The sequence below is a fragment of the Marmota marmota genome, unplaced genomic scaffold, assembly GCF_001458135.2.
Source record: "Marmota marmota marmota unplaced genomic scaffold, marMar, whole genome shotgun sequence".
Classification (NCBI taxonomy): Eukaryota; Metazoa; Chordata; class Mammalia; order Rodentia; family Sciuridae; genus Marmota; species Marmota marmota.
In genome coordinates this window covers 7975953-8002022 of record NW_026000057.1, presented here as the reverse complement: position 1 = coordinate 8002022, position 26070 = coordinate 7975953, and the positions used below count along the sequence as shown (strand labels likewise).

The 26070-nt window shown below is 41.9% G+C and overlaps 1 protein-coding gene and 1 long non-coding RNA gene across 14 annotated transcripts in view; one reads left to right on the top strand and one right to left on the bottom strand.

Annotated features, from left to right (window-relative positions):
- Positions 1-26070, bottom strand: part of Dclk2 (doublecortin like kinase 2) — a 126230-nt gene that overhangs the window by 33369 nt on the left and 66791 nt on the right. For 8 of the 13 annotated variants that reach the window (XR_007351344.1, XM_048813497.1, XM_048813500.1 and 5 more), the window contains exons 2-7: positions 25621-25723; positions 22059-22160; positions 21109-21159; positions 15842-15936; positions 1258-1333; positions 78-186 (exon numbers count right to left, since the gene is read on the bottom strand). Coding sequence is in view for 11 of the 13 variants with exons in the window: in XM_048813497.1 (XP_048669454.1) it covers positions 78-186; positions 1258-1333; positions 15842-15936; positions 21109-21159; positions 22059-22160; positions 25621-25723 (536 nt within the window). In the remaining 2 variants the exon portion in view is untranslated. The remainder of the gene's footprint in view (positions 1-77; positions 187-1257; positions 1334-15841; positions 15937-21108; positions 21160-22058; positions 22161-25620; positions 25724-26070) is intronic. The other 5 variants (XM_048813498.1, XM_048813502.1, XR_007351345.1 and 2 more) reach the window with 3 other exon arrangements.
- LOC125619763 lies at positions 4004-13537 on the top strand. Its single transcript, XR_007351347.1, has 3 exons — positions 4004-4853; positions 7401-7515; positions 11488-13537. It is a non-coding gene; the product is annotated as an uncharacterized LOC125619763 (long non-coding RNA).

Sequence of the window (26070 nt, the reverse complement as noted above, 5' to 3'; positions counted from 1 at the left end):
CACTACCAGAAGAAAGAATAAATTCCAAAGGAGAACCATAAGTGTAGACGAACCCAGAACCCTCACTACCCACTCACCTGTCCATGCATTCTTTGACTACTGCAAAATTGCCATCACCAATGACCTTCCCAATTTTGTATTTCTCAAGAAGAGTTGATGATTCAGAGCACCTGTTTCCATTCACACCTGCAAAAAGGATAAAAGCAAATCTAAAGGAAATATCAGCATTTTGTATTGATTCCTATATATTTTAAAATAATAAACTGCAACACATTATATTTCTAAATCTATGGTGGAGCTAAAGAAAATCTCAGCATATTTCCTAAATAGAATGCCTAAATCACCAATTTCCTTTTGACCTTGTTGGTTGGAATTAGAAACCAACAAAATCAACAAACGTAGCAAATCCTTGAAATATCAGCTGAAATAAATTATTAGCCTTGGTTAAAAAGGAAGTCTAACTAGAACTTTTCCAAATTCTTGTCAATGCTCAGGAAAGAAGAAAGGGGATAGAGAGAGGGATTTAATCTTAGAAAAGTTCAAGATTTCCATTTTTTCTTTTGTTTTTTTGGTACTGAGAATTGAACACAGAAGAGCTATACCACTGAGCTACATCCTTAGTCTTTTTTTTCCCCACTTTGAGACAGGGTCTCTCCAAATTGAGGAGGGTCTCACTAATTTGTCCAGGCTGGCCTTGAACTTGCAATGTTCTTGCCTCAGCCTCCCAAATTGCTGGGATTACAGGATGCACCACCGTACCAGCACAATATCTCTAACTTTTCTGGTAAAGAAAGTTCTATACAGGTAAGATGCCTTCTGAAGGTTAACACCTGGTTCAAAGCCTTCTTAAAAAGGTGTGTGTGTGTGTGTGTGTGTGTGTGTGTGTGTGTGTTTTAGGACACAGGTTAAGAAACTACTTCTCAAAATGTGTCCAGTGCCCAGCAGTTAGGAGACATACACTTTTGTTATTTAATTGAGAAAAATGAAATGAACTTAGGAATTATAAGCAGATTATCAAAGAAAAATAAAGCCCAAGTCTCAACTTTGAAGATGCAGTGGCCTAATTAATGACAATGAGGTTTTATATACATTGAAGTGACCTCAACCCTACCACCCACTAAGGCTAACTGGGCTAACAGGTGACGCGACTACATTCATGTTGAGGAAGATCATAATTTGACACCAGTGGGTTTGGGATGACTATTGGGTTCACCTGGATGATTTCCTTTATAAAGTAATGATCAGATTGACAACTACCTTCAGGACTCATGCAACGCTCAAGTTCAGGTCCACCATTCACATTGGAAGAAGATCTGCCATGAGCAGAAATCTGCTGAAAGAGGAGAATGGCCATTACCTATTAGGATGCATTCACAGACCCAGGCTCAAGAGTCCTTAGAGAATAGACCATGCAACATAGAAGGATATAGAAAGAGAGGAAACGTTTCCCTTCTTCTCATCTCACCTCTCTTCCTGTACACATCACATTAATGCATTTCTTTCTTAGATATATTTTCAAGTCAGACTAGATAGCAGGAAAATTGACACTTTTTTTTTTTTTTTTTTAAGTGCACACAATCCTTTATTTTTCTGTGGTGCTGAGGACTGAACCCAGTGGCTCACATGTGCTAGGCAAGTGCTCTACCACTGAGCCACAACCTCAGCCCTGAAACTGCATTTGACTTTGGTAAAATAAAGGAGACTTTGTGGCATCACAGATGATTAAGGTTCTTATTAGTGGCAAAATAAGGCTTAGAATTGTAGACAATTCTAACAGCTCCAAGCCAAACATCTAGTTTTTAACAGTTCAGTCATTTTATTGCCAAACAACAAAACGTAATAGGTGGACCATCAAACTTTTCAATATTTAACATTTTCTTTTGCTTTTTTCTTGTTTTATTTATTTATTTTTGGCATTGAAGTTGAAGGCAACTCCAGAATTGGTAGCACTCTATGAGATAATGTTTAAAAGCTAGAAATCAGGGCCCAGAGAGGGACTTATGATAAGCCTAGGAGAAAATCACAATATTCTCTATTCCGTTCCCCACCCGTAGCTACCACCCTGCTCAGGTGCTCCCCTGGCTTCCTTGGTCCCTCACCAGAGGTCTCTTGGTTGCTGTCAGTCTCTCCTCTATCACACGTTATTACCAAAGAAACTTTTCCTAAGGGCAGTTATAATATCACCCCCAGGATCCAAGAACCCTAATGGGTCACTGTCACCAACAGAATGACCCCAAAACCTTCAACATAGCATTCAAGCCTCAATCTGTACCCCTACCTACCTGACCAATATATTTCTTGCCACTTTTCTCGTGCATCTTATACTTATATTCACTCAAATAATTTTAAGTTAAACTTTCCAAGTCTTAAATTTCTGCTCCATAAATGGAAAAAGTAGCATCAAACAGCTAGATACTTGATAGAGAATAAAAATTAGCTCATATCTAAAAAATAATTTAGCACAGGTACTGTAGCATAACGCAAACTCAACATTAGTTATCAAGACCTTTTTTTGAAATACCGAGCACAGAACTATTGTGTGTGTGTTCGTGGTGCTGGGGATTGAACCCTAGCACCTTGTACGTGTAAGGCAAGCACTATCAACGCTACATCCCTAGCACAGAACCTTGAGATGACTGAATGTTTTGAATTGTTGACTACCAAATGGCTATAAGAGACCTCTGGCTAAACATTCATTCAGAATTGATCCCCCCCTACCTCTATCCCAACTGTTTCTAGATTGAAAATTGTCAACGATCAGATCCCAATTGAGCTGATCTCAGCCAAATTCTTAATGGAATAAACATAAGAACAACATAATTTTTTCCAGAAAGTGAAATCTTAAAAGATAAAGAGATCCCTGCTGGTTACTGCTTGACCCCAGAACAAACAACTGGGGAGTTGGATTGTTAATGCCAGAGAATGACAGGGGCAGTGATCTGTTTGCCTGCAGGTCTAAATCTCATATCCTGGGCCAGGCAGCCACACAGTCTCAGTCCATAGCTGGCCGGGTCTGGCATGGACACTGGGCAAGAACCATCTCCCTTCCACACTCAGAGCCTCAGAACCTTGGGTAGGTGGGTGTGCAGTCCCCACACCCCCTGCGGCAGTCCATGGGCTCAGCCTGAGACCTGCTTGCTCAGTTTTCCTGGAAGCAAGTAATACTCTTGCAAGTCCTTTTTCCTGATCTAATTTGAGTAAGTACTGGTTTGCTGCAAACTGCCCTGTCCTGCCTGATTCCAGGACTGGAAACCAAGTCTCAGCAGGGCTGAAACAGCATCCTTCCTCGCATGAACAGGCACACATCCAGCCCCTCCCAGCGTCTACTCACCGAGCTCCTGTGAACCATTGTAACTCTCCCAGTGTTTATTTTGATTACCCTCCACCCTCTTACCCTATCCTGATTCCCTGTCCAGCCCAATAATTACAAACCCGCTTTGTGTTTAGGATTCCAGGGAGACAAAAAGCAGACAGAGAGACCAGGAAACAGAACAGGTGGTGAAAGCTGGTTCTCTGGCCCCAAAAAGAGAATGGCAACTGGGCGGAAGCCTGGAGACCAAGAGGAGGAGGGACCTCGTGGAGGGAGAGGGCTTGGGGCCAAGTGAAATGCCACCTCCCTGTGTATCTGACAAAGGCCTCCCTAATTCACCAGGAAATGCAGCCGCCTTAGCAAATGGTGATGACAAGAACATGTTCCAAAATTGACTACTGTTTTTAAAGAGTTAAACCTCAAGCATTTAAAAATCCTATGTGAGTTTAATGAGTGACTTATCCAATACATGCCTTTATTTGAAAATAAGGCTTTCATGAAGAAAATGAAAATATAAAGGGGATAATTTTAGTATAGCACAGCTGAACAGAGTCAGAATCAGACAATTTTCCTTTCTCCCTCCTCACTGTTTAGTAACATCTACAGTAACCACCTGTGCTGTTTTAAAAGCAAGCTGGGGAGAGAGGGTTACTGCTGCCCCCAAGCTTCCAGTCCTAGGGGCAGACGGACGAGCACACTTAACACACTTCCATGAAGCCTCCACAGTCCAGGGCAGGTTCTCATGGTCACAAGTAATGCCAAGGAGCCCCGAGAGGGAGCTGTCTTGCCAGGGCACAGCCCTGCGCTGTATCCTTGAGTCGCTCTGCTTCTGATCAGGTTCACCTGACTTCCCAGTATGAAGCCTGGCTCTCCAGGGATACCAGAAAACCACGGTATTCACCAAGATCCCTGGAAAACGGGAGGCAGCCCCTGCTAAACACCAGGCAGAGCATTCCCTGCGCGCTAACAGCAGGGCACGCAGACAAAGAGCGACAAAGAGCGCGAGACTGCACAGAATTCTGTTTCCCCTGCAGGATGTTTCGTATTTCCCTGGTAAGAGAATGACTCTTACTGAAGCAGGGATTAAAGCAGCACCAGAAAAATCGAACATGGTATTTTTGACAAAAACTGTTCCATTTCGTGTTAAAAAATAATGATTTTTATTAAAATCCCTTACAATGCTCACGAGCGTTCACCAACCCCAGTGCTGAGGTCCTCCTTGGTACGCACAAAATGACGGCTATTACCAGTTGGCTCAGCAAGATGGGTTATGCAGGGGCAGGGAGGAGAGGGGATATAATTCCTTAGACAGGTCCTGGTTGGCCAAGAAGCACAGGTGACAGAAAGGACCTGGCGTTGCTGTGTCCCCCACTTACCCCTCTAGCAACAATAGCTCCATTGTTGTGAGTAAGCAAGGAAAGGGAATGTACCAGAATTGCTCTCCTGCTAAGAACATCTTATAAAAGACTCAAAAACAGCAGAAAAAGCAACAAGACTTTCTCAACTGCCATCGACGTCTGAAAGGGCCTCTGCAGCTGACAGGGTAAGTTCGATGACGACCTCCAGCTGTCTATGCTTTTAGCCAGGACCTTGTGTCAGCATCCTACAAGAAATTTCTTTGATAAGTGGATTATTCCAATTTCTACAAGACTTAAAATTTAGAGAGGAATGTTAAGTGCTACCCTAAAAAGCTAAAGTTTTGTTCAGAAATAGGCTTCTCAGAAAAGAGCAGCCACAAGGGTTATTCAAGGCCTGTAGCACATGACTGACCTCTGAGCAGAAGGCTAGATGGGATTTCATTTTTATTTTTATTTTTTTATTAAAAAAAAAAGGAAGAACTTGAGCAGAATCTAGAAGGCATTTGTGGGTAGCCAGTTAACGTCCTCAAATGTGTTTGAAGATGGCACCACAGTTCAGCTGATAAGTGATCAACAGCAAGGGTCAGAAACAGTTTCTCACAAGGGCCAGAAAGTGACATTATAGGCTCTGGGGGGTCATATGGTCTCTGTTGCAACTATTCAACTCTGCAACTGAGCAGACAGAGACCATGTGCAAATAAATAAGTAAATAATAAAAACAAATTAAAAAATGTTTTAAAAACGAGCACAGCTGTGCTTCAATAACATTTTATTAAAAAATAAAATAAAAAACCCAGACAACGGGCAGAATTTGGCCAGCACAAAAAGTCCTCGTCTGCACGAACTTTCTTAGGAAAGCTTTTCCTGCAACATAAGTTTTACACTGTTCTTTTAAACTCAAAAACAGAACAGCCTTCAGGGTATGGTTGCTGCTATGAAGGGGGAGTTATCTGCATCTGTATTAGAACTATGGGGGAAGCCTTAAAAAGTTCTATTGCCAGGCTGTACCCAAGATTAACTAAGGGTCGAGCCCAGGTTTCAGCCTCTTCTAAAGCTCCACAGATGATCCAATGTGCAGCCAAGGTGGACGACATCTGTGGAGCAAGTTTCTGGCAGTTATTGCAATTAATTATCCAGCTACCATGATTTAAGGTTTTTGTTTTTCGTTTTTGTTTTTTATTTGGTACTGGGGTTTGAACCCAGGGGCACTCAACCACACAGCCATATCCCCAGCTCCTTCTTAATATTTTATTTAGAGACAGGGTCTCTCTAAGTTGCTCTAGGGCCTTGCTAAGTTGTGGAGGCTGACTTTGAACTTGTTATCCTCCTACCTCAGCCTCCCAAGACACTGGGATTATAGGTGTATGCCACTGTGCCCGACATGATTTAAGTTCTGTCACTTATTGAGTGTCTAAGCACTGCAAGTTATCTACAGCCAAACAACAACCTTTGCTTTGTAAGAAAAGGAAAGAAAGCCCCCTATGGTTTGTTGAATACCTACTTTGTGCCAAATCTCGAAATGAGTACTTAATATGAATTGGTTATTATCAGCAACTCCACTGACCAGTGAAAAAAACAAATCTTAGAGATGTTAGGTAACTTTCCCAAACACAACAGCCAAAGTGGAGTTGGAATCCAAAACCAGCTCTAACTCCAAAGTACAGGCACTTTTCAGCTGCTCTTACCCTGTCATCCTATTTTCTAAGATCACAAGAGAAGTCCTACTAGGTTATTGAATAATTAAGGGATGTCACTAATTTCCAATTCACTGATCAAAATATACATTCAGGCATATTTAGAGTGTCTTCAGATTATGGCCAGGCGTGTGGCACACACCTGTAATCCCAGTGACTCGGGAGGCCGAGGCAGGAGGAGCGCAAGTTCAAACTTAACCTCAGCAACTCAGTGAGACCCTGTCTCTAATAAAATATAAAAAAGGGCTGGGGATGTGGTTCAGTGGTTAAGTTCCCCCGAGGTCAATTCCTGGTACAAAAACAAAAAAAGAGAGACTGTCTTTCCATCACATAACATAGTAACATTTCTGAAATTCATGATAAACAAATTGATAAGCGTATAACCTTTCCTCACAAAGAAGTTAAGAAAAATTTCTTCTTTAAAAAGAAGTATACTGGGCTGGGGATGTGGCTCAAGTGGTAGCGTGCTTGCCTGGCATGCGTGCGGCCCGGGTTCGATCCTCAGCACCACATACAAAGATGTTGTGTCCACCAATAACTAAAAAATAAATATTAAAATTCATTCTCTCTCTCTCTCAAAAAAAAAAGTATACTGAAGATGGGAAAAATATCTGTGAAAAGATTGCTTCATTTTTGTACTTCATTTTTTTTTTAACAAAAGCACCAATTCCATTAACTAGAAGTAAAGCTGGTGTAAATTATTATAAATGCTGAATTTGGAATGCATTTAAGAATAGAAAGGTCTGTTGTGGATATACTGGATTTCCGATCCTTTAGAACACTTTGAAGTACTTTAATATGAGTAATGAGATATGAATGAATCAGCACCAAAGGGTTGGTCACAAAGTGTTCCTACCTACAGCATCCCTCAGATTCGGTTTCATGTGACAAAATTAGTGTCATTTGAGGTTTGTGGTTGGTTAACTGTGATGAATGGAATGCACTGTGCATGCGAACACAGGATTAAGATAGCAGCCCACTAAGTGGTCCACCAAGGGGCTGGGAGACTCTGCTGGCTTGTGTTTTTCTGTCCCTCAGAATCACTGCCACCTCAGGAGACTACGTGGCCTGCTGCATCAGCACAGGACCTCGTCACGTGCTTGTGAGACTTTCAAGTGAAGTGCCATCTTACTGACTCCTGCTCGAGAGACAGGTAGTATTATGGTGCTCCCCAGTAAAAACAGCTGCAGGCTTTCACTGTGAGGTCTTACCAATTTCCCAGCACACCACAGGGACAGGACAGGGACTTGCCTCTTCAGTCCCAACCGTAGAGGCTACCACAGTTGGCCACTATGACAACCCCTAAGTCTTACCTCCCTCCTGTTACCACCAAGAAGAATTTCTGACAGCCCACACTCATGAATAAGGGGACCTTTAATATGAACATGTGTTACTCAAGTTCATATCAAGTTCTTGCAATTGATCCAAGTGACACACTGATCTGCATGGCAAACCCTCCCTCCACCTACATGAAGGCGGGCATCAGCCCACAAGAGCCACTAGCACCCAAATGTGCCAGATTCACTGAGTGACCACAACATGCAGCACACTGTCCTCAAACGGGGTCTGGGATTCAATGTTACAGCTCATTTTTTTCCAGGAACTGAAGCCTTCAGAATGGCTCAGTCCCTCCTTTTGTTTTGGTTTCTAACAAAATCAATTATGTTCAAAGATGAAGTCACCACCCAATGTTTGGGGGTAATGAAAACAGCATCAAAGTGGTCAGCGGCTTAGTCCTGAAGATTATTAACCAGTTCTAAATACAACAGAAAAACCAAAGCTCCAGGGAGAAGCAAAGACGTCGAAGGTCAGCGGCTACTGTGGATTTACATTTCACAGCTTCGAAAAGAAGTTTTCAAGTTCATGAGGTCAAAGAGTTACGTTTTAGCTCTGCCAATCAGGATGAGATACTGCCAGGGCTTTCATCGCACTTCACAAATCTAGGGGATCTTTCACCACCAGCAGACCCAGGAGACAGCATCAGATAAAATATCAGCACATCAGACAGTTTATAATCTCAAGATGTTGGCTAATGTTCCAAGTGTACTTTTCTCGTCCTTCTTTCAACCAACGAGAATGCTCACGGCAGACAGCCCCCGGGCAGACACCGCAGCCTCCAAATGCAAGGCATTTATCCCTCCGTGTCCACAGATGTGCCCGTGACTCTGAGGCCCTTAGTTACGACTGCCTTAAAAGTCTTAAACTGGGACATGGATGATGAATTAAAGTGCAGGGGAAATGCTTTCTTCATCTGTCTGGCAGCCGATGACACATTTAGTACTCTTTATTGCCTATCCGTCCCGAAGAAAATGCTGTGATTTAAGCACAGTAAATATTCCTGCAGGGGAAAATTATCAGCTAGATGGAAGGGACTCTGAGGAGCCCGGGCAGAGGAAACAGATCACAGGCCGAGGTCAAGGGGAAAACCAGGAAGACGGGGATTAGGAGAAGAAAACAATGTCAGAGCGTGGGGTGGATTTGAAGAGAAGGAGAAGAAGGGACAGAGGGGGATCAGTCTGGAAAATCAAGAGCTGGAAGGAGAACAAAGCCATGGGACTGATGGGGAGAGACTGTGACAGCCTTCAAAGAGAAGGGTGGACAGGAAGTTGGGAGGACAGGTTGGGGGGCAGGGACAGCCCAAGGCAGAGGTTTGGGGTGGCTGGTAGGTGTAAATGGAAGAAGGCTGGTGTGGCAGCCAGACTCCCAGATGGCCCCCCACACCTCACCTGATTTTCACACACTGATGTCATGAATTTGCTGATGTCATGTGACTCCCAGGACATTATGGAAATAATGGGGTGTGGCCTCCAAAGTTAGGTCACAGAAACCAGAGCTTCTCCATTACTCTCTCTCTATCATTTGGTTCAGGGGACAGTGGTTTGCCATGTTCTGAGGATACTCAAGCCAACTTACGGGGAGGTCCCTGGGGTGAGGAACCAAGGCGTCCTGCCCAGAGCCGGCTCCAACCTTCCAGCAAGTGAAGGAGCCGCCCTGGAAGCAGAGCCTCCATTCCCAGTCAAGTCTTCGGGCCACGGTGGCCCTGTTCTGCATTGTGACGGTGATCTCACGAAAAAGCTTGGTCCAGAACCACCCAGCTCAACAGCTCCGGAATTCCGGACTCCCAACAACCGCGTGAGAAGATGAATGTGAATATTGTGTTAAGCCGCCAAGTCTGGATATACCCTGTTTCTAAAGGAATCATTTATAAATCAGTAACAGGTTTAGAGTATGCGGAGAGAGCAGGAAGGCAGGGACAAAGGGTAGAGTTGGGAAAGAGGTCAGTAAGAGCAGAGCAGAGGACTCGGCCCAACCCTGCCTCCTGTTCTCCCCTTTCTCAGTTGCGGTTCCCAGAAGCACTTCCTAATAAACCCACTGACCCTTAAACTCTGTCTCTGCGTCTGCTTCACAGAGAACCTGGCCAGTGGTGGCCCTGGAATCTGTATTTTCAACGAGACCCCTGGGTATGCCGTCTGCAGCTTCCTGGCCTCTGGGAAGGCTACTCTGGATGGCTGAAGGCTTAGCACATTTACCTTCTTGGTGCCAAGGGACCTTTCTCAGCAAGTTTCTAAATACATAAAATACATAAGATAACAAAAGAAAAAAAAAATCCAGAGACTGACTTCTCTCACAATTACTTTCCTTCCCAGACATTACCGCATGCTAATCTTTGTGGAAGTGAAACTTTGTGTGGAAACAGCCTGAAAACCCCAGGGTTTAGGGTAAGAATAACGAGCTATTCTGAGTGCTTTCTCTGTATTCAACCAAGCTCCCATCTGTGCAGTAGGTCCTGTTCACACATAAGGGCGACATGACATGACTTGCCCAAGATCACACAGTGAGTGGCCAAGCCAGGACCAGACCCAAGTACTGACCTCAGAGCCCTTGCTTCTAACCACCACACCATCCTGTGTTTTGCCTCCAGAGGAGGCAGATAGCTGAGCGCCAGGGGGCCCTGGGCATTCACCTTTGAGGCCTCCATAGCCGAACACTAGGGGGCACCAGTTCTACCTTAATCCTCTCACCTACATGAACCAAAGACTTTTTGTCTTGGCTGCCCTTAGCAGTTTTTTTGTTTTGTTTTTTTAACTTCAGGGTGGAACATAATTTGTCATTTTATTATTACAACAATCCTTTAAAAATACTTCCAATTTTTTCTATTGGTGCATTATAATCTATATAATACTAGAATTCATTTTTGTCCTTAGCTTAACTAGGGCAAGTTGGAACATTCACAGAAATTTTTAATAGTTAAATGAGGACAAAATAAAAATAAGAGTCCCAAGGAGCTGTGCACCCTTAGAGTGCAACTTGGCATGAAGTAGCCTCACTGCTCAGGCCTCGGGCTCGCCACATGCTGGACTGTGGGAGGCAGCCTGAGCCTCGGCAGTGGAAGAGACTCCCGTCTGACCTGCAGAATGCTTCCTCCCCAGGTAACTACCTGGCCCTTCAGGAAAAAAGTCCAAACAAAAGCCCACTCCTAATACCTAGGGAGTCGTTTCTGGGGTAGAGGCTTCACAGGGAGCTGCTGGGCGACCCTACCCTTTAATAACTCATTTTAAAAGTTTTTGTTCTGACCATGTTTGCAATCATCTGTTTAACAGGCCGGCCTTGCTTTTTCATGGTGTCCTTGGAATGGGAATGCTTACAAGCACGGATTTCACTTTCAAATCCCAGTTATACTACTATGCTAACAGGGTGGCTTCCGTCTCAAGCCTGCCATATAATATCGCCCCATATTTACATACCCGATGCGTTGGATGGACCTGGACCACACTATGTGCGTTTCTAGCCTGTGCCGATCTTGACAATACTCAGCCCCATCCCTGGCTTACAAAGAAAAAAAATCAGTAACCTTCACCTTTGTGAATTTTGTCATTTTAGGAATGCTTTATAGGGTTAAGTGGAAATGCTGGGCAAATGGTATAGAGTAGTTCACTTTGCAAGCTTCCATTAGATGCTATCAGCAAGCACTTCCCCACCAAGAAGAGCTGCCAATAAGCTCTCTCTCCCTATCTCTCCATCTCCCTCCATCCAGCCTCTCCCCACCCCAGGATTTCCTCCCTCCTTCCCCAACCCTCCCCTCCTGTTCCCCTTTCATTTAGTCTCTCATTCTTCTCTTATGCAGAGCAGCTGTGTGAACCCAGGGACTCAGCAATGAGCCACCCCTCTGCACGAACTCTCCTGGAGGACTTACAGGGCATATCACCAGCTTCTCCTAGGAGAGCCATGAAGCAGGCCCACCAGAGACACGGGAAAGTGCAGAGACCCCAGCCAGTCCCGAAGACCTTGAAGAAGTCACCTCACATCTCTAAACCTCAGTTTCTCTCTCTGTAAAATGAGGACTCAAAGGTCTGAGAATGCTTCTAATGTTCACATTCTATGGCTTTAAGTAACTAGTGTCAAAGACTCTCCTTTGACCAAAACTTTGTTGCTGCTCCTTTGCGTTTCCTGCTTGCACAGGCCCTGCCTTGGACTACCCTGTCCTTGCAGAATTCAGACTGAGCAAGAATCCTGCCAAACTGGGCAGGTGGTTCACACCTGCAATCCCAGCACCCAGGAGGATGAGGCAGGAAGATCAAAAGTTACAGGCCAGGGCTGGGGTAGAGCGCTTGCCTAGCAGGTGTAAGGCACTGGGTTTGATCCTAACCACCACAGAAAAATAAAATAGATAAAACAAAGATATCGTGTCCATCAACAACTAAAAATATTTTTAAAAATTAAAAAAAAAAAAAATCCTGTGAAGTCAGTTTAGGGAAACCTCCCACCCTGATATCTGACTTTCATATAACTCCCTGGCCTGCATTTACCAAGAATGCTATCAAGTCAGTTTAGCCAGAAGCCCTTTTCCTTTGAGGCTTCCTCTTAGTAATCTATCCCCATGCCCCCACCCTGTTCCCTTGATATAAATCCCACTTGTCCTCGCTGGAGTAGGGGTTGAGTCCAATCTCTCTTATTGCAAGACCTCCAACCACCACTGCCTACCTTTCCCAGCCCCTCTGAATGAAATCTGCCTTTAACAAAAGTCAGGAGCACTCATTTTTTCCTTTAACACTACTAAGGCAAGGCCAAAGTAATTATAATTGAGGTTGATATGGTTTGGCTATTAAGTGCCCCTCAGAGGCTCATGTGGTAAAGGGTTGCTCTCCAGGGAAGTGCTGCTGGGAGGTGGTGGAGCCTTTAGGAGGCAGAGTCTAGTGAGAAGTTCTGAGGTCACTGAGGGTGTACCTTCACAGAGGCTCTAGTCCCTTCCTTTCTGCTTCCTGTTCCTGAGGTGAGCAATTTTGCTTTCCCACATGCTCTTGTCACAATGCACTGCCTTGTCACAGACCCCAAAGCAATCAGGCCAACAGATCATGAACTGAAAACTCCAAAACTGTGAGCCAAAACATACCTTTTCACTTTATATGTTGATTGCCTCTGGCCTTGTCACAGTAACAGAAGGCTGACTAACACAGATGTACAACTAACTCTCAGTTACCCTGACACCTTCTAGTTTTAGGTTTAAAGAATATTAAATACTTGGTCACCATCCTATTTTTTTTTTTAGTCCAACCCCTCAAAGAACATGATCTTTAACTGCACATGGATGGGGCAGAGTTGTCTTCTTCGCAAACATAGTATTATTAAAAAAAAAAAAAAATGAGTACCTTCTATGGAGAGGAGGGCTGCTTTCTATCTTTTTTCAATGAGCAAACAAAAGTGGCATAATAATGTGATCAGAGAGTAAACATCATACACACCACTTTATTTTCATTTTTTTGTTCAACGTCTCCACCAGAATACAAAGCTATCAGAAATTCATACAAAGTGGGGAAATCGTGATAGAACATCAAATTCTGCTTACCTTTGATATTACCTTACTTAATTCCTAGAGTAACACTCAGATAGTTAAATAAATAATAAATTAAAACCTATACCCAAAACTGTGTCCCCAAAGACACAAGAATTGACACCTGCCCACTAAGCCTGGCTTGGTTTGCCGGCTTTTGTAAACTCTCTGGTTCTTTGGATAAAAAAAGAGATTATCTATCTCCCAAACTATTAAAGCATCTCACGAGGATAAATAGTTCCTGCCCCTGAGAAACAGGCCTCCTCTGTCAGCTCCCCCTTAATTGATCTTAATAAGCGACTGTAAATGAAGAGGAAGGGGAAAGCATGGGCCTCACACACGATAATTATCTGTAATTTTCCATTTGTAATATCATGAAAAGAAAAAATAATGCAAACACGGACAGATGTGAGTGATGTCACAAGGACATCAGAATTAGGGCGTTGGGTATAGAAAAGTAACTAGACTATATAGATCTGATTGAAGAGGTTTGTTTTTTTAAGTAAATTTTTTCTTTTAATTTTTCCTTGGAAGTTTTCATGTCAGTGAAAATACAGAGATTGTTGAGATGTGTGATGAAACGTAATTTCATTGTCTGGAGGTGTCTGGCACTGTGGCCGAGGGCTCCATGTAGCAGACTCACACAGACTAATACTGAAGGTAAATTTGGTGATTCTAAATGAGGAAAAGGAATAGAGTCCCCAGCTTCTTAGCTTTTGGGCCCCCCCCCCTTTTGACAACTATAATCCTCATGTTTTAAGGGTTTTTTTAAAAAAATCAATCATCCTTACTTAACAGATGAGAAAAAGAAAACCCAGAGAAGGTGTCACAGCTCACAGTGGGAAAGCAAGGAGGGGTGTCACGGAAAGACCACTACTCTTCATTTCACTTATAATCTCATTTTCCATCCTGACCAGTAATGATACTTCCCTTAATCAGCCAATGATCTATCTTACTCTCTCCTGTCCTCGATAACTAATCCTGAGCACTTGCTGTGAGCTATATTGGATTTACTATAGAAATTAAGATACACTCAGCAGAGAAGAACCGTGTTTTCTTGATGTTTCAGCAATAACACCATGTGTTACCATGTTTTAAACATTCCATGTATTTTCACTCCATATACGTTTGTGATCCCCCGTGAGACTGTGTGTGTATGTGTGGAGTCACATGGGCCACAGTGTTAGTACATGTTCTTAAAGTGTTAGCTGTCCAGTCCTGAAGCTGTCCCAACTGTTAATAAGTAGCACCCCAATGACCTCGTAGCAACTGCAGAAAAGGACAGTCTTGGGCTTACAGTTGGGAATGGAGTAAGAAGAAAGATGTTAGCCCGTTAACTAATGGGTAATAAAAAAGGGGGAACGTGGCCAAGATCCAGGTAAGCAAGGACAATAGTGCCTCTCATGTTGGACACATGCAGCCTTAGATCAAAATCACACCCTGCCAGGGGAGAAACATGAATGACTTCTGCATGTGGCTCACTGGAAAGCTCACAGTGCCTCAGTCCAGGTTTACAATGACCGGCACTAGGAGCAACTCACTTTTTTGCATTAATGATATAACAACTTTCCTGGGAATCTTAGGTGAGCATCATTCACATTCATGGGGACATACACAGTGTTCCCAGGGCAGCACAAGCAAGCCCTACTGACGGGCAGAGAATGTAACCTTCAGAAGAGGGGGAGCCACAGGTGCTCTGGTGGCGTCAGGCTGCCAGAGGGTGAAGGGCCTTTACCCCTTAAAACATTCTTCAGCATCCTTAAAGAACAGGAAACATCTTGGACCATATCTGAAGTGCTTAGGAAACCAACTTTGGAGACTGCATTCCTAATAATGGTATCTCTGATATCAACCAAACATCAAGGGAATTGAAGTTATTTACACACACAAACATGGCTTTGAGTATACTTCAGTATTCTAGAGTACTTTACCATACAGTCTGATTGTTCCTATAGGGAAACATCCAATGTTTCACCCCGATTATTTAGAGCTATTTTATCAGCACATTTTATAAATTATTGGGATCTATTAAACAACAATAAAACTTGACAAAATTCCACAAATTCAGTTTTGCCCATCATTCTTCTTCTTAGTTTACTGCCTACTTAACAACCTGCTTATTATGTTGTTGCTATGTACATTTTTAGGTATCATAGTCAACACTTAAGATTTATTTCTAAGTTTCTCACCAAAAATGAACATTTTTTTTTTTTGCATTATCACTTGTGGGTATAGATATCAGAATTTCACTCTATTTTAGGTTTCAATAAAGTCAAATTATGGTAGCCATATTGCAATCATTATTCAAAAATAAGATTTTTTTTTAAAAAGAATTATGATGTTCTCCAAGGCTTTACCATTGCAAATCATTTTAACAATAAATGGAAAATAATTGTATTTTACCACATTCTGTTCAACCCTAACTACAAGCTTGCATTCTCATTTTGAAGAGGAGAATACTTCTGTGGAGAGAAGTTCAACAAAATTATAACAGGACACAGCATTTAAAGCCAGGTCTTCCTGGCTCCAAATCCAACTTCCATTTTTAACTTGTTATTGTACTCAAACCCCTAAACAAATTAAAGTATTACACTACACACCTTAAATATAACAAAAATCACACAAGCATACCACATGTTCTATTTCATACCTTTAATCCTCTGAAACTTCCTGGGCTAGTTGGAGAAGAACTGGAGGATTTCGTAGATTTAGGAGTAGAGAGTTGGCTGCTGGGAGTTCCATTAACTGACCATGAGACAACAAAGGAGATGGAAATCATCAAAACCCAAAACAATCAGACCCTGTAAAAACACTAAGTACATGCACAATACAGCTCCAACCAGCTCAAAGCAGATAGCAACTCAGCAAAAAAGCAAAAATAATGTATTGTATTGCATTACAGACAAAGGAAAAAAAAAAGAACAAGAAGTAAAACTAGAATCATTTTCAATAACAATTTTCCAGCAGGGATATAAACAAATATATAAAACATGATGGAATTGGAGGTGTGACAACTTATCCATATATCCCGCCTGCCAGAAAAGATAAATGACTGGCAGTTCCATCTGCAAAGGATTACCTCGAGGGCCCTTCCATGACCTCCAATATCCCCCTCTGTCTGGGTACCTACCAACTTTAATGACCAAGAAGTTCCTGGGCTCCCCCAAACAACTCCACCCTAACCCAAGCACATTTTCCAAATATATTCCCTTTTTTGGAAGGGATGCTAGGGATGGACCCAGGGCCTTACATATGCAAAATGCATCCTTTACCATTGGGCTACACCCCAGTGTATCCTTAATGGAAAGGAAAATTACTGGTTGTTTTCCTTGCAATATTTACTTATAGCCTTTAAGCAAATAAGAGACAGTCTTCAGATTTCTTTTTATTGAGGTGAGTTATTTCTAATCCCTTCTTTTTTTTTTCCTACATAGCTTCATTTCCCCATTTTTTAGCAAATCTTGTTCATTTTCTATCCAGTCCCTCCAAACCTCCATATACTTCATTGGTAGAAATCTCAATTTAGATCCTATGCTAGGAAAAGTATGGCCACCACTGTTTCAAAGGAAGGTTAATTTGCAGATTCTGTTCTACAGAATGCTGACCAAACCCTTCAATACCATCCATGCTCATTCCTAATTATACCATCTCCATCTATTTGTGTAGTGATTTCACAAAGCTGGTAGTTAACATCTAGAACTAGTATTATTTTTCCTAAGAACTATTTACAATCTTTTATTACTAATCTCCAAGGCTTTTGCCCAAAGTAGATGAAAACTGCCATTGATATAGATGAAAACTGCCATTGATATTGGAAAGAAAAGAATCCATCTACCTTTTTTTTTCTTAACATGTGGGAGGAGATGACGATTATTTTAGATAATAAATATAATATAGAAATAAACTATTTTAGATAGAAGTAAGTATTAAAAGTCAAATGCAGATGTAAGTGCTGACTTAAAAAGTGAGCACCAATCCTAAGGAGAGGCAGAAATTCTGGATCAAGAAGTATTTATGATGAGATAAATCACCTATAAAAAAGGAATCCATGTTTATGAAATCATATTTGTTTACTGTATTGCTCATTTAAAAACTCAGTGAATGTGACATTCATTTCAGTTATCTTTAAATTTCCAAACTACAATTTCTTTAATTCTAAACTACTCATTTAGTTATCTATATTTTCTTTAAAATATATGTGGTACTTAGAATAAGAGTACAACACAAGTAACCACACAATTGAAAACATTTGAGAGTATTTAGCCAGGTGTGGGGGGGCGCGCACCTATAATCCCAGCTATTCAAGAGGATTGCAAGCTTGAGGTCAATCTAGACAACTTGTCTCAAAATAAAATTAAAAAGGCTGGGTGTGTAGTACAGTGGTAGATGGCCCCTGGATTTGATCCCCAGTATTCCAAAAAGAAAAGGAGGGGGAAAAAAGTATTCAACAAGGCTGTGGTTGTAGTTCAACGGTAGAGCGCTTGCCTAGCACGTGTGAGGCACTGGGTTTGATTATCAGCACCACATAAAAATAAATAAAATAAACTATTGTGTCCGTCTACAACTAAAAAAAAGTATTTGACAGTCCTTGTTATGGACTGAGGATGTGGCTCAGCAGTACAGCGCTTGCCTGGCATACATGAGGCCCTGGGTTCGATCCCCAGGACGACGACAACTATATATGTATGTATGAAAACATCAGCCCTTTATATTTCTCAATTTCAATTGCTGTTCTTTTAAAATTTTCCTTTTAAAAGTAGAGCACAAAGGATTTTCTTCATGATCTTATAATGGAGGATACAGGCCATCATGAATGTGCCCAGGGTATAAAATGCACATCAAGAGTGAACCTTAGGGCTGGGAATATAGCTTAGTTGGTAGAGTGCTTGCCTTGCATGCACAGGGCCCTGGGTTCAATCCCCAGCACCACAAAAAAAAAAAAAAAAAGAGTGAACCTTAATGTGAACCTCAGACCTCAGGTGACGATGACAATGTGCTAACACACCCACCACTCAGGTAGAGATTAATGGAGGAAGAGGTCCTGTGTGTTTGGAGGCAGGAGATACACAGGCAACCTGCATTTTCTGCTTGATTTTGGTGTCAGGTTAACCTAATACTGCTTCAAAAAATAGTTTCTAAATTAAGAGGATTCATATAAAAAATGAGATTATTATAGGTAATAAACTAGTAACTTGCCGTGAGCTGAACCTGAATTTTACTTTTCCCCCCAGTGCTGGGAATTGAACCTAGAGCCTCAGGTATGCTGGGCAAGCACTCTACCATTAGCAACATCCCAGGTCTTTTAATTTTTATTATTTTTATATTTTATTCTATTTTTTTAAGACAGGATCTCAGAAAATTGCTGAGGCTGGTCTTGATCTTGTGATCCTCCTACTTCAGCCTCCAGAGTAGCTGAGATTACAGACACGAGCCACTGTGCCCAGCTATTTTAACTTCATCCCACATACAACTTGTACAGGTCACCGGTCCCTAATCAATCAGCTTTCACATTGGAACCAAAGACTTCCTTGAAATGGTGATAGAAATGGGACTAAAGGAAAAATTTTAAAAACCAGTTCTTGCACATGATCATCTCTCTAAAAATCCACCTGTGCCTAAGCCTTTTTTTTTTTTAATGTTTTTAGTTGTAACTGGACATTATTTTATTTATTTTTATGTGGTGCTGAGGATCGAACTCAGTGCCTTGTACATGCTAGGCAAGCACTCTAACCCCACCCCCTGCAAGCATGATTTCTTAATAAAACTTACTGCAAGGGTCTTAATCCATGTCATACCTACACATACATACTTTTCTAAAATAATTTTCTAAAATAATTCTCATCCTAAAAAGATTCTAGTCACATGTAGCCCTCTCCGTTTTCAACAGCATTTGGAAGGTTCTAGAAATATTCACTAATAAGTCCTTAATCCCGTTACTTGCACAGTCTCCTGAGATCTGGGGGAGGTCAATGGAGCTCTGGACACAGGTACGTGGTACCCTTCCCATCACTGGTACCCTTGTACACTGCTGAAAGGTGGGCAAGGCCAGCCCGCATCTTCACAATGCTCCTATTCCTCACTCTTTCTGATTTTTCTCCTCAAAAATTTATCCTCCTCCCTTCAACTTATGAGGCAAAGAGAAATTTGGGAGGCTTTGTTGTTTATTTCTTTACTCGGAATACTCTTTATCTTGATGGACTATGAAAGATTCCCAAGCTAAAACATGGATTTTTTAAGACTTGAATTATGGTAACTGCTAACCCACTTATGTTATCCACAATAACATCCATGTGTTCATAACACACTGTTTTAGATAGTTTGATAGGGTTTTGTTGAAGACTGGAGTGGACTGAAGGTTTCACTGGAAGCAGCACTTCTGTTCCAATATTATGTTTACAAAGCTACTATCTCTGTTTGAAATTCCAATTAGTCCTTTTCCTTTTTGGGGGGTGGGGGGATGGGGGATGAGATCTGATTTGTCCAGGCTGGCCTACAACTCCTGGCCTCAAGTGATCCTCCAGCCTCAGCTTCCCAAGCCGCTGGGACACACAGGTGCACACCACTGTGCCCAGCTCCCCTGGAGTTTTTTAAATAGCATCAGGTATTCCAGAGCTAAGGCGGTCAGCAATAGCAAACAACACTGCTCCCATCACTGTGGCCTCTAATAACACAAAGCCCTCTCCCTCTTGGTGATGGAAAACGGGGAGAAAGCACTGCAGGGCTGAATGCAGCAGCTTCTTTCAGAATCCCAGTGAAGTGCCAGCAGATGACTTGGGCTTTTGGTCGTCTGACTGCAGTGAGTGCACTCTCTGAATCGATGTCTTAGACTGCTTGCCCTCTGAAATGTGATTTTAAAATCTCACAACTTTTACCCACGAGTTTGAGGCCTCCTCTATCCAAATATAGATTCATTTGAAAGTTTCGTGTCCTGGAACGTTAGTATTCCTTAATCAGCTTTTAAGAATTCCAAACTCAAGTTGAAAAGAATCATTTATGCAGTTATGAGGTCTGCAAAGCAAATGCAGCAGTGAGACATTTGTAGTTCAGTGGGTTAATTTTCCTCTTTGGACCTCAGGGGGCACAAAACTGAATCAATTATATCTGATTCTTGGACCACTCTCTCTATTTTAATTATACTGATGTGATAAATATTTGTAAACATATCATCTAAAACAAAACCCAGGAATCTAACACTAAGTCTATATCACCATATTACTTGCTGAGGTCATCATATTTATGCAAATTTCATATTAGCTTTCTGAGTTTCAGGATAGTTTACAGAGAGCTAATGCAATGTAAAATAAGGTGAATGACAGAGATCTTTGGTAAAAATACTCAAGGTGCCGGCTGTCAGGGTGTGTGGAGCCTGTAACTTTATGAAAATCATTGGTTTACAACTAGAAAGACCACAGCACTGCCTCCTTGTGTGCACAGGAAACACCTCAAAGTCCTACTCTGCTGGCAAATGTTACTATCAAGTACTTTGAACTCTGGGGTTTTAATGATTCCTAAGTGCTTAGCCCTGGTGGCAGGGAGTGGGGCAGGGATGAGGACAGAAAAGTACGATTGCTTCTGTGGCAACTTTTGTATCTTCAACAAACCTCATCAGCCTATTTCAGTAACAAAAAAAATTCCAAAATTAACTTTCTAGTTAATTTCCCCTGGAGGGGACTGTGCCTCCTCCATCACTCTGAATTTCAGCCACACAAAGACAGTTGGGAGGCACTCTGATCACTGGCTCTCACTGGACAGAGTTGGCCACAGCGTCCTGCACCCTGTGAAGCATCTCACGCTGCCAGATGCGCACAGGAGGAGGCCAGACACACTCATGGAAATGGAGCAAAAGGAAACAGAAATGGAGCAAAGACAGAAACAGAAGCCCAGCGGAGCAACACAGCCATCGTGATGGTGGCTCACCTGGGGACTTGGCTGCAGAATAGGCACTGGAGTGGTGGCCTCCCCTCCTGACTGCACACGTGCAGTGTACACAAAGCAGGAGGAGACAGCAAGAGAGCAGTTATTCAGCAGGTGTAAGGTGCACATGAAAGAAGGGTGAACAGCCTGCCCTAAAGAAGGTGAGGGAGGTGCTACGGGGGAGCCCCGAGGGGGCGGGGAGGCCAGGCCTTCCAGAGCTGGGTGCTCAAGGTGGTCCACTGATTCCACTTGCTCCTGTGCTAGATTCCCCTCCCCCCGACCCCCGTTCAGTAGTTTTTCATGATTCTTCCCTTAGTGGGAAGTGAAACAAGCAAAATTACTCTTAATTACTATAAACAAGCCCAAAGAACCAATCTAATGAGATATTTAAGGATATTTTTTATTGTTTAAAAAATGCCAAAACAGTCCAAATTATGACATCTATGGGCTTAAGACCTGGAAGAAACTTAATTACAGAAAAGTCTGATTCTTAAACAAGTACAACTTTCCAACAATGGTCTTGTTACTATCACATTGCTGGATGAAGGAAAGACCTCTGGAGATTGATCAAGTAAACATATTTGTGTGTGCATCTGTGTGTGTTACAGCAATAAGAGGAATGTTAGGAAAATAGATATCCATAATTATTTAGTACAAAATTTAAAATGCAGTACACTGTGGTCAAAATGTAAATAAATACCAGAAAAAGATATATATAAGGCTATTCTTGAGAAAATGTGTCAGAACAAAAACGCTTCTCTCAGGAGACTTACAACTTTGGAAAACAGATTTGACTTTAGGACTTTAAGATATTATCTATATGCTGTTCTGGACCCTTGGCTGTACACAGCCTGGCAAAGACTACCAGCTCATGAACATTAAAAAAAAAAAAAAAAAAACGGAAGGAGAATGACCTGCCCCTTCTGTGCATCCACAACTTTTCTATTAAGTACCTGAAGCTGGTGATTTGCTGCGCCGAGAAGGCCCAGGGCTTTTGGATCCTGAATATTTAACGGCTGAGGCGCGAGAATAAGATGATTTCAGGACACGACATTCTAGAAAGAAACAAAAGTGCACAAACTAAAGCAGGGTTCACCATTGGCCAGAGGCATATCATATGTGACTACAGTTTTCTGTATGTAACTATTATGGGTCGATTTCTCGATTATTGTTAAAGCTTTTTTATTGGGGGGGGGGGTACATGCTAGGGAGTAAATCCAGGGATTCATGCATGCTGGGCAAGGGTTGTACCACTGAGCAACCCTCAGTTCTGCTAAACTTTAATGTACAAAGCAACTGCCCCAAACGTACACCCAAGGTTATCTTCAGTTCCAAAACCCCAATATCCTGCTAACTGGATACACAGAAACATCCACAGCTCATCCCCACATGTGCAACATCCTTTATAACCAGAAGCACTGACAGGCAGAGACTATGATTTCATTGTCCTCTCCAACCCCTTGATGATCTTATTTGAAAGGCGATGGGATGCTAACTCAAGGACTCTTCCTGTCTTATTTTCCCAAAGTGTGAAGCATTAAAAATGAAAATAGCTTTAAACCATAACTTAGGTCTTTCCATAAATTGTCAGTGTTTGAAGTACCAGAACTAATTACAGCTAACATAATCACTTGTAATTTGAATAATTAAGAATATGGGTTTTGGAATCACATAGATTTGGGATGAATCATGGATCTGACATTTACTAACTGGGAGACTTTCCTTATGTTCTAATAACCAAAGTCAAATAAAATGTTCTCAGTATTTTTCTCTTTTCTACTTTTCCCTAGTTGGAATAGGAATAAAATCTGCTTCACAGGCTTGTTATAAGGATTGAATTAGATAACATTGTCTACACTTTAAAATACTTCAATTTATGCAGAAATATTAAAATATAGGTTAGTTTTAATCTAAACCCTAGGGGCAGTAAATTAACATGTGAAGTACACTAATCAGAAAAATACACACCAGGGAAGGTTAGTTAGCATTTGAAAGACTCTAATCAAAACCTCATTGGAAGGGTAGCTACTTCTGCTTGGTTAATTGGCATTGTGGGTGTTAGAAAGTGTTCTTTGTTGAAAGGTGCAGTGTGTGGACCAGTTAGAAACATTTTAAAGGTGCTGTCACTCTTATGAGCAAGGATATGTCAATACTGGGCCAATAACTTCAGAACTACACTTTGGGCGGCGTAGGAATCAGAGCTCGTCCTGCATCCAGCTCTTACTAGAGGATCTGTTACTTGACCAAGATTAGGTTAGCTGAATTCCATGGATCTTTACAAGAAATTGTTAGAAGCCTAAAAGGACAGTTAGGACTTCAAGATCACAAGATAAACAAACAGATTTTTTTTAAAACTCTTTGCCTCCTAATAAATGCACTTGTGGTGAATCAGGTCTGAGATTTGCTTTCACTACAAAACCTTACCATGTAATGGCATGATATTTTCAGCAACAATAGCAGCAGAAGACACATTCTCTAGTATGTGACAGACACCCTAGCTGCCATGACATGTGAATTCCCTTAATCCTCACTAAGCCTTATGAAATTACCATTATTCTCCTCTCTTTGGAGCAGGTTAAGTAACTAGAAATTGAGAGAGGAAATCAATAGTTCTCACCTATCCCTTACTACTGGAAGCCACTGATGGCCACCAACAATGAAGGATCCAACCAGCTCAGATAAATTTACAACATGCACCCAAAGCAGAGTACAGTGTCTGTACACACAGGGACAAATGTTCTGTTGCTGTTATTATCCAAATACACTTCTCTTTTGTAATATTGGGGACTGAACCCAGGGGCTCTACCACTGGGCTAGGTTCTTAGCCCCCAACCCTGGTTTTTACTTTTTTGAAATAAGAGTGTAATGGTTTAGATATGCGGTGTCCCCCAAAAGCTCCTGTGAGAGACAAAGCAAGAGTCTTCACAGATGAAATGATTGGGCCACGAGGGCCTGAATTTGCCCCCTAATGGGATTAACTGGGTGGTAACTGTAGGTAGGTAGGGTGTGGCTAATGGAGGTGGATCCCTGGGGGACGTGCCTTTGGGGTTTATATTTTGTGCTTGGTGAGCCCTCTCTCTGCTTCCCAGTGTGTTGTACTTCCTTCCACCACATTCTTCCGCCATGATGTTCTGCCTAACCTTCAGCCCAGAGGAATGGAGCCAGCTGTCAATAGACTGAGACCTCTGAAACTCTGAGCCCCAAATAAACTTTTCCTCCTCTAAAATTGTTCTTGTCAGGTCTTTAAGTCACAGCAGCAAAAAACAAAACAAAAAAAAAACAACTGACTAAGTCTTGCTAAATTGGTAAGGCTGGCCTCAAACTTGTGATCCTCCTGCTTCTGCCTCTAAGTTGCTAGGATCACAGGTATGCAGCACCATGCCCAAAGACACTATCTCCTAGAACATATGATTTAGTTTCAGTGTCTCGACTTTCAAAATGATTGCTACTGACAAAGAAATATTATGAAATTAAAGCTAAAATTGAAGAAAATGTAAAATATAGTTGAGAAGTAAATGAATATCTCCGTCAACCTCCATCTCACAGGAATGAGGGAGAACATTATCAGCAGAGATAACACAAATGAACATCATCTACAATAAAGGACCTTAGAGTGGTGTCACCAACCTAAAGCAGGGGTGATGCTCCAATAGAATACAAAACAGAAACCCTTTAAGAAATGCGGTAGAGGAGAAAAGCAAAACAGAAAAACACAGATAAACCATCCACACACGGAAACTGATACAGGATAACAGGAAAGAACGACAAGAGATTACGACCACCTCAAGTTTTAAAAAGCACATTTATCCCTATTTATTTGGTGATATATTTCTCTAATTCTGGATTGTCACAACCCCTCAATTGGAAGTTGTCTACCATTCATTATTTTCAGAGCCAACTTTCCTCATGTATAAAAAGCAGGAATTTATCTCTAATTTTTTTTTTCCTAACATTTTATGCCTGGGTAATTTTGCCCTATTTAAAGAAGTTGATTTCACTATTAGCCAAATCAATCATTATTTACTGTGATAGGTTTAGAATAATTAAGACTATAAACCCCTACTCCTAGAACATTTGAAATAACTGAGATAACTTGTATTAGATGAAAACTCCAAATACTGGTTAAAATCAAGAAAAAGGGATCTTTTAATTTCACCCACAAAATAGCCGCCCCCCCAGGAAATAGATACATACTTCTTGTTTCTCTTTCAAAGTTGCAACCCAAACAATGAGGTAAAAAGAAACCTCAGATCACCACTAGTAACTATTTAGTTATTATCCTTTCCTTTTTGTTTGCATTTTGAGACAGGGTCTTGCTGAGCAGTCTAGGCTGGCCTCGAAGTCCCAGGCTCAAGGGATCCTTCTCCCCTTCAGTCCCCCGAGCAGCTGGGACTCCAGGTGAGAGCCACCGAGCCCAGCTCATCTTTCCTCAGCACAGTGACCTCTTAACAGGTACCAGGTGACTAAATCCCAAGCCTTCATTCCCGGGGTTAGAGACGGTAGGAGCTGCCTTACCGCTGTGATCCAAGACAAAGTCATCCTGGGCGTAACGGAATTTTTCAGGTCCACATGCAATAAAAACATCATCATCGCCAAAAAAGTCCTGAAGACAAGTAACCTGAAAAAAGAAAGAAGAAAAAAAAAATCACACCCAAGAAATCAGAAATATTTGGAAAAAAAAAGTTAGCAAAATGGAAAACTTTTTCTAGCCTCACTACACTACTGAGACGGAAGAGAAAGCTGCTCAACATCACATCACACGCCCCACACCAGGCCTTCACGAAGCACTTTCCCTCACACTCCCGACCCCAGACCTACCCAACAGAGGGCTCCCGGCAGACCTCGGTGCTCCTGTTGGACAAGTGAAGTCAAGCTGCACTGGTGAGGCTAAGCGATTTTTGTAAATTGTTTTTTAGTTGTAGATGGACACAATACCTTTATTTCATTCATTTTATGTGGTGCTGA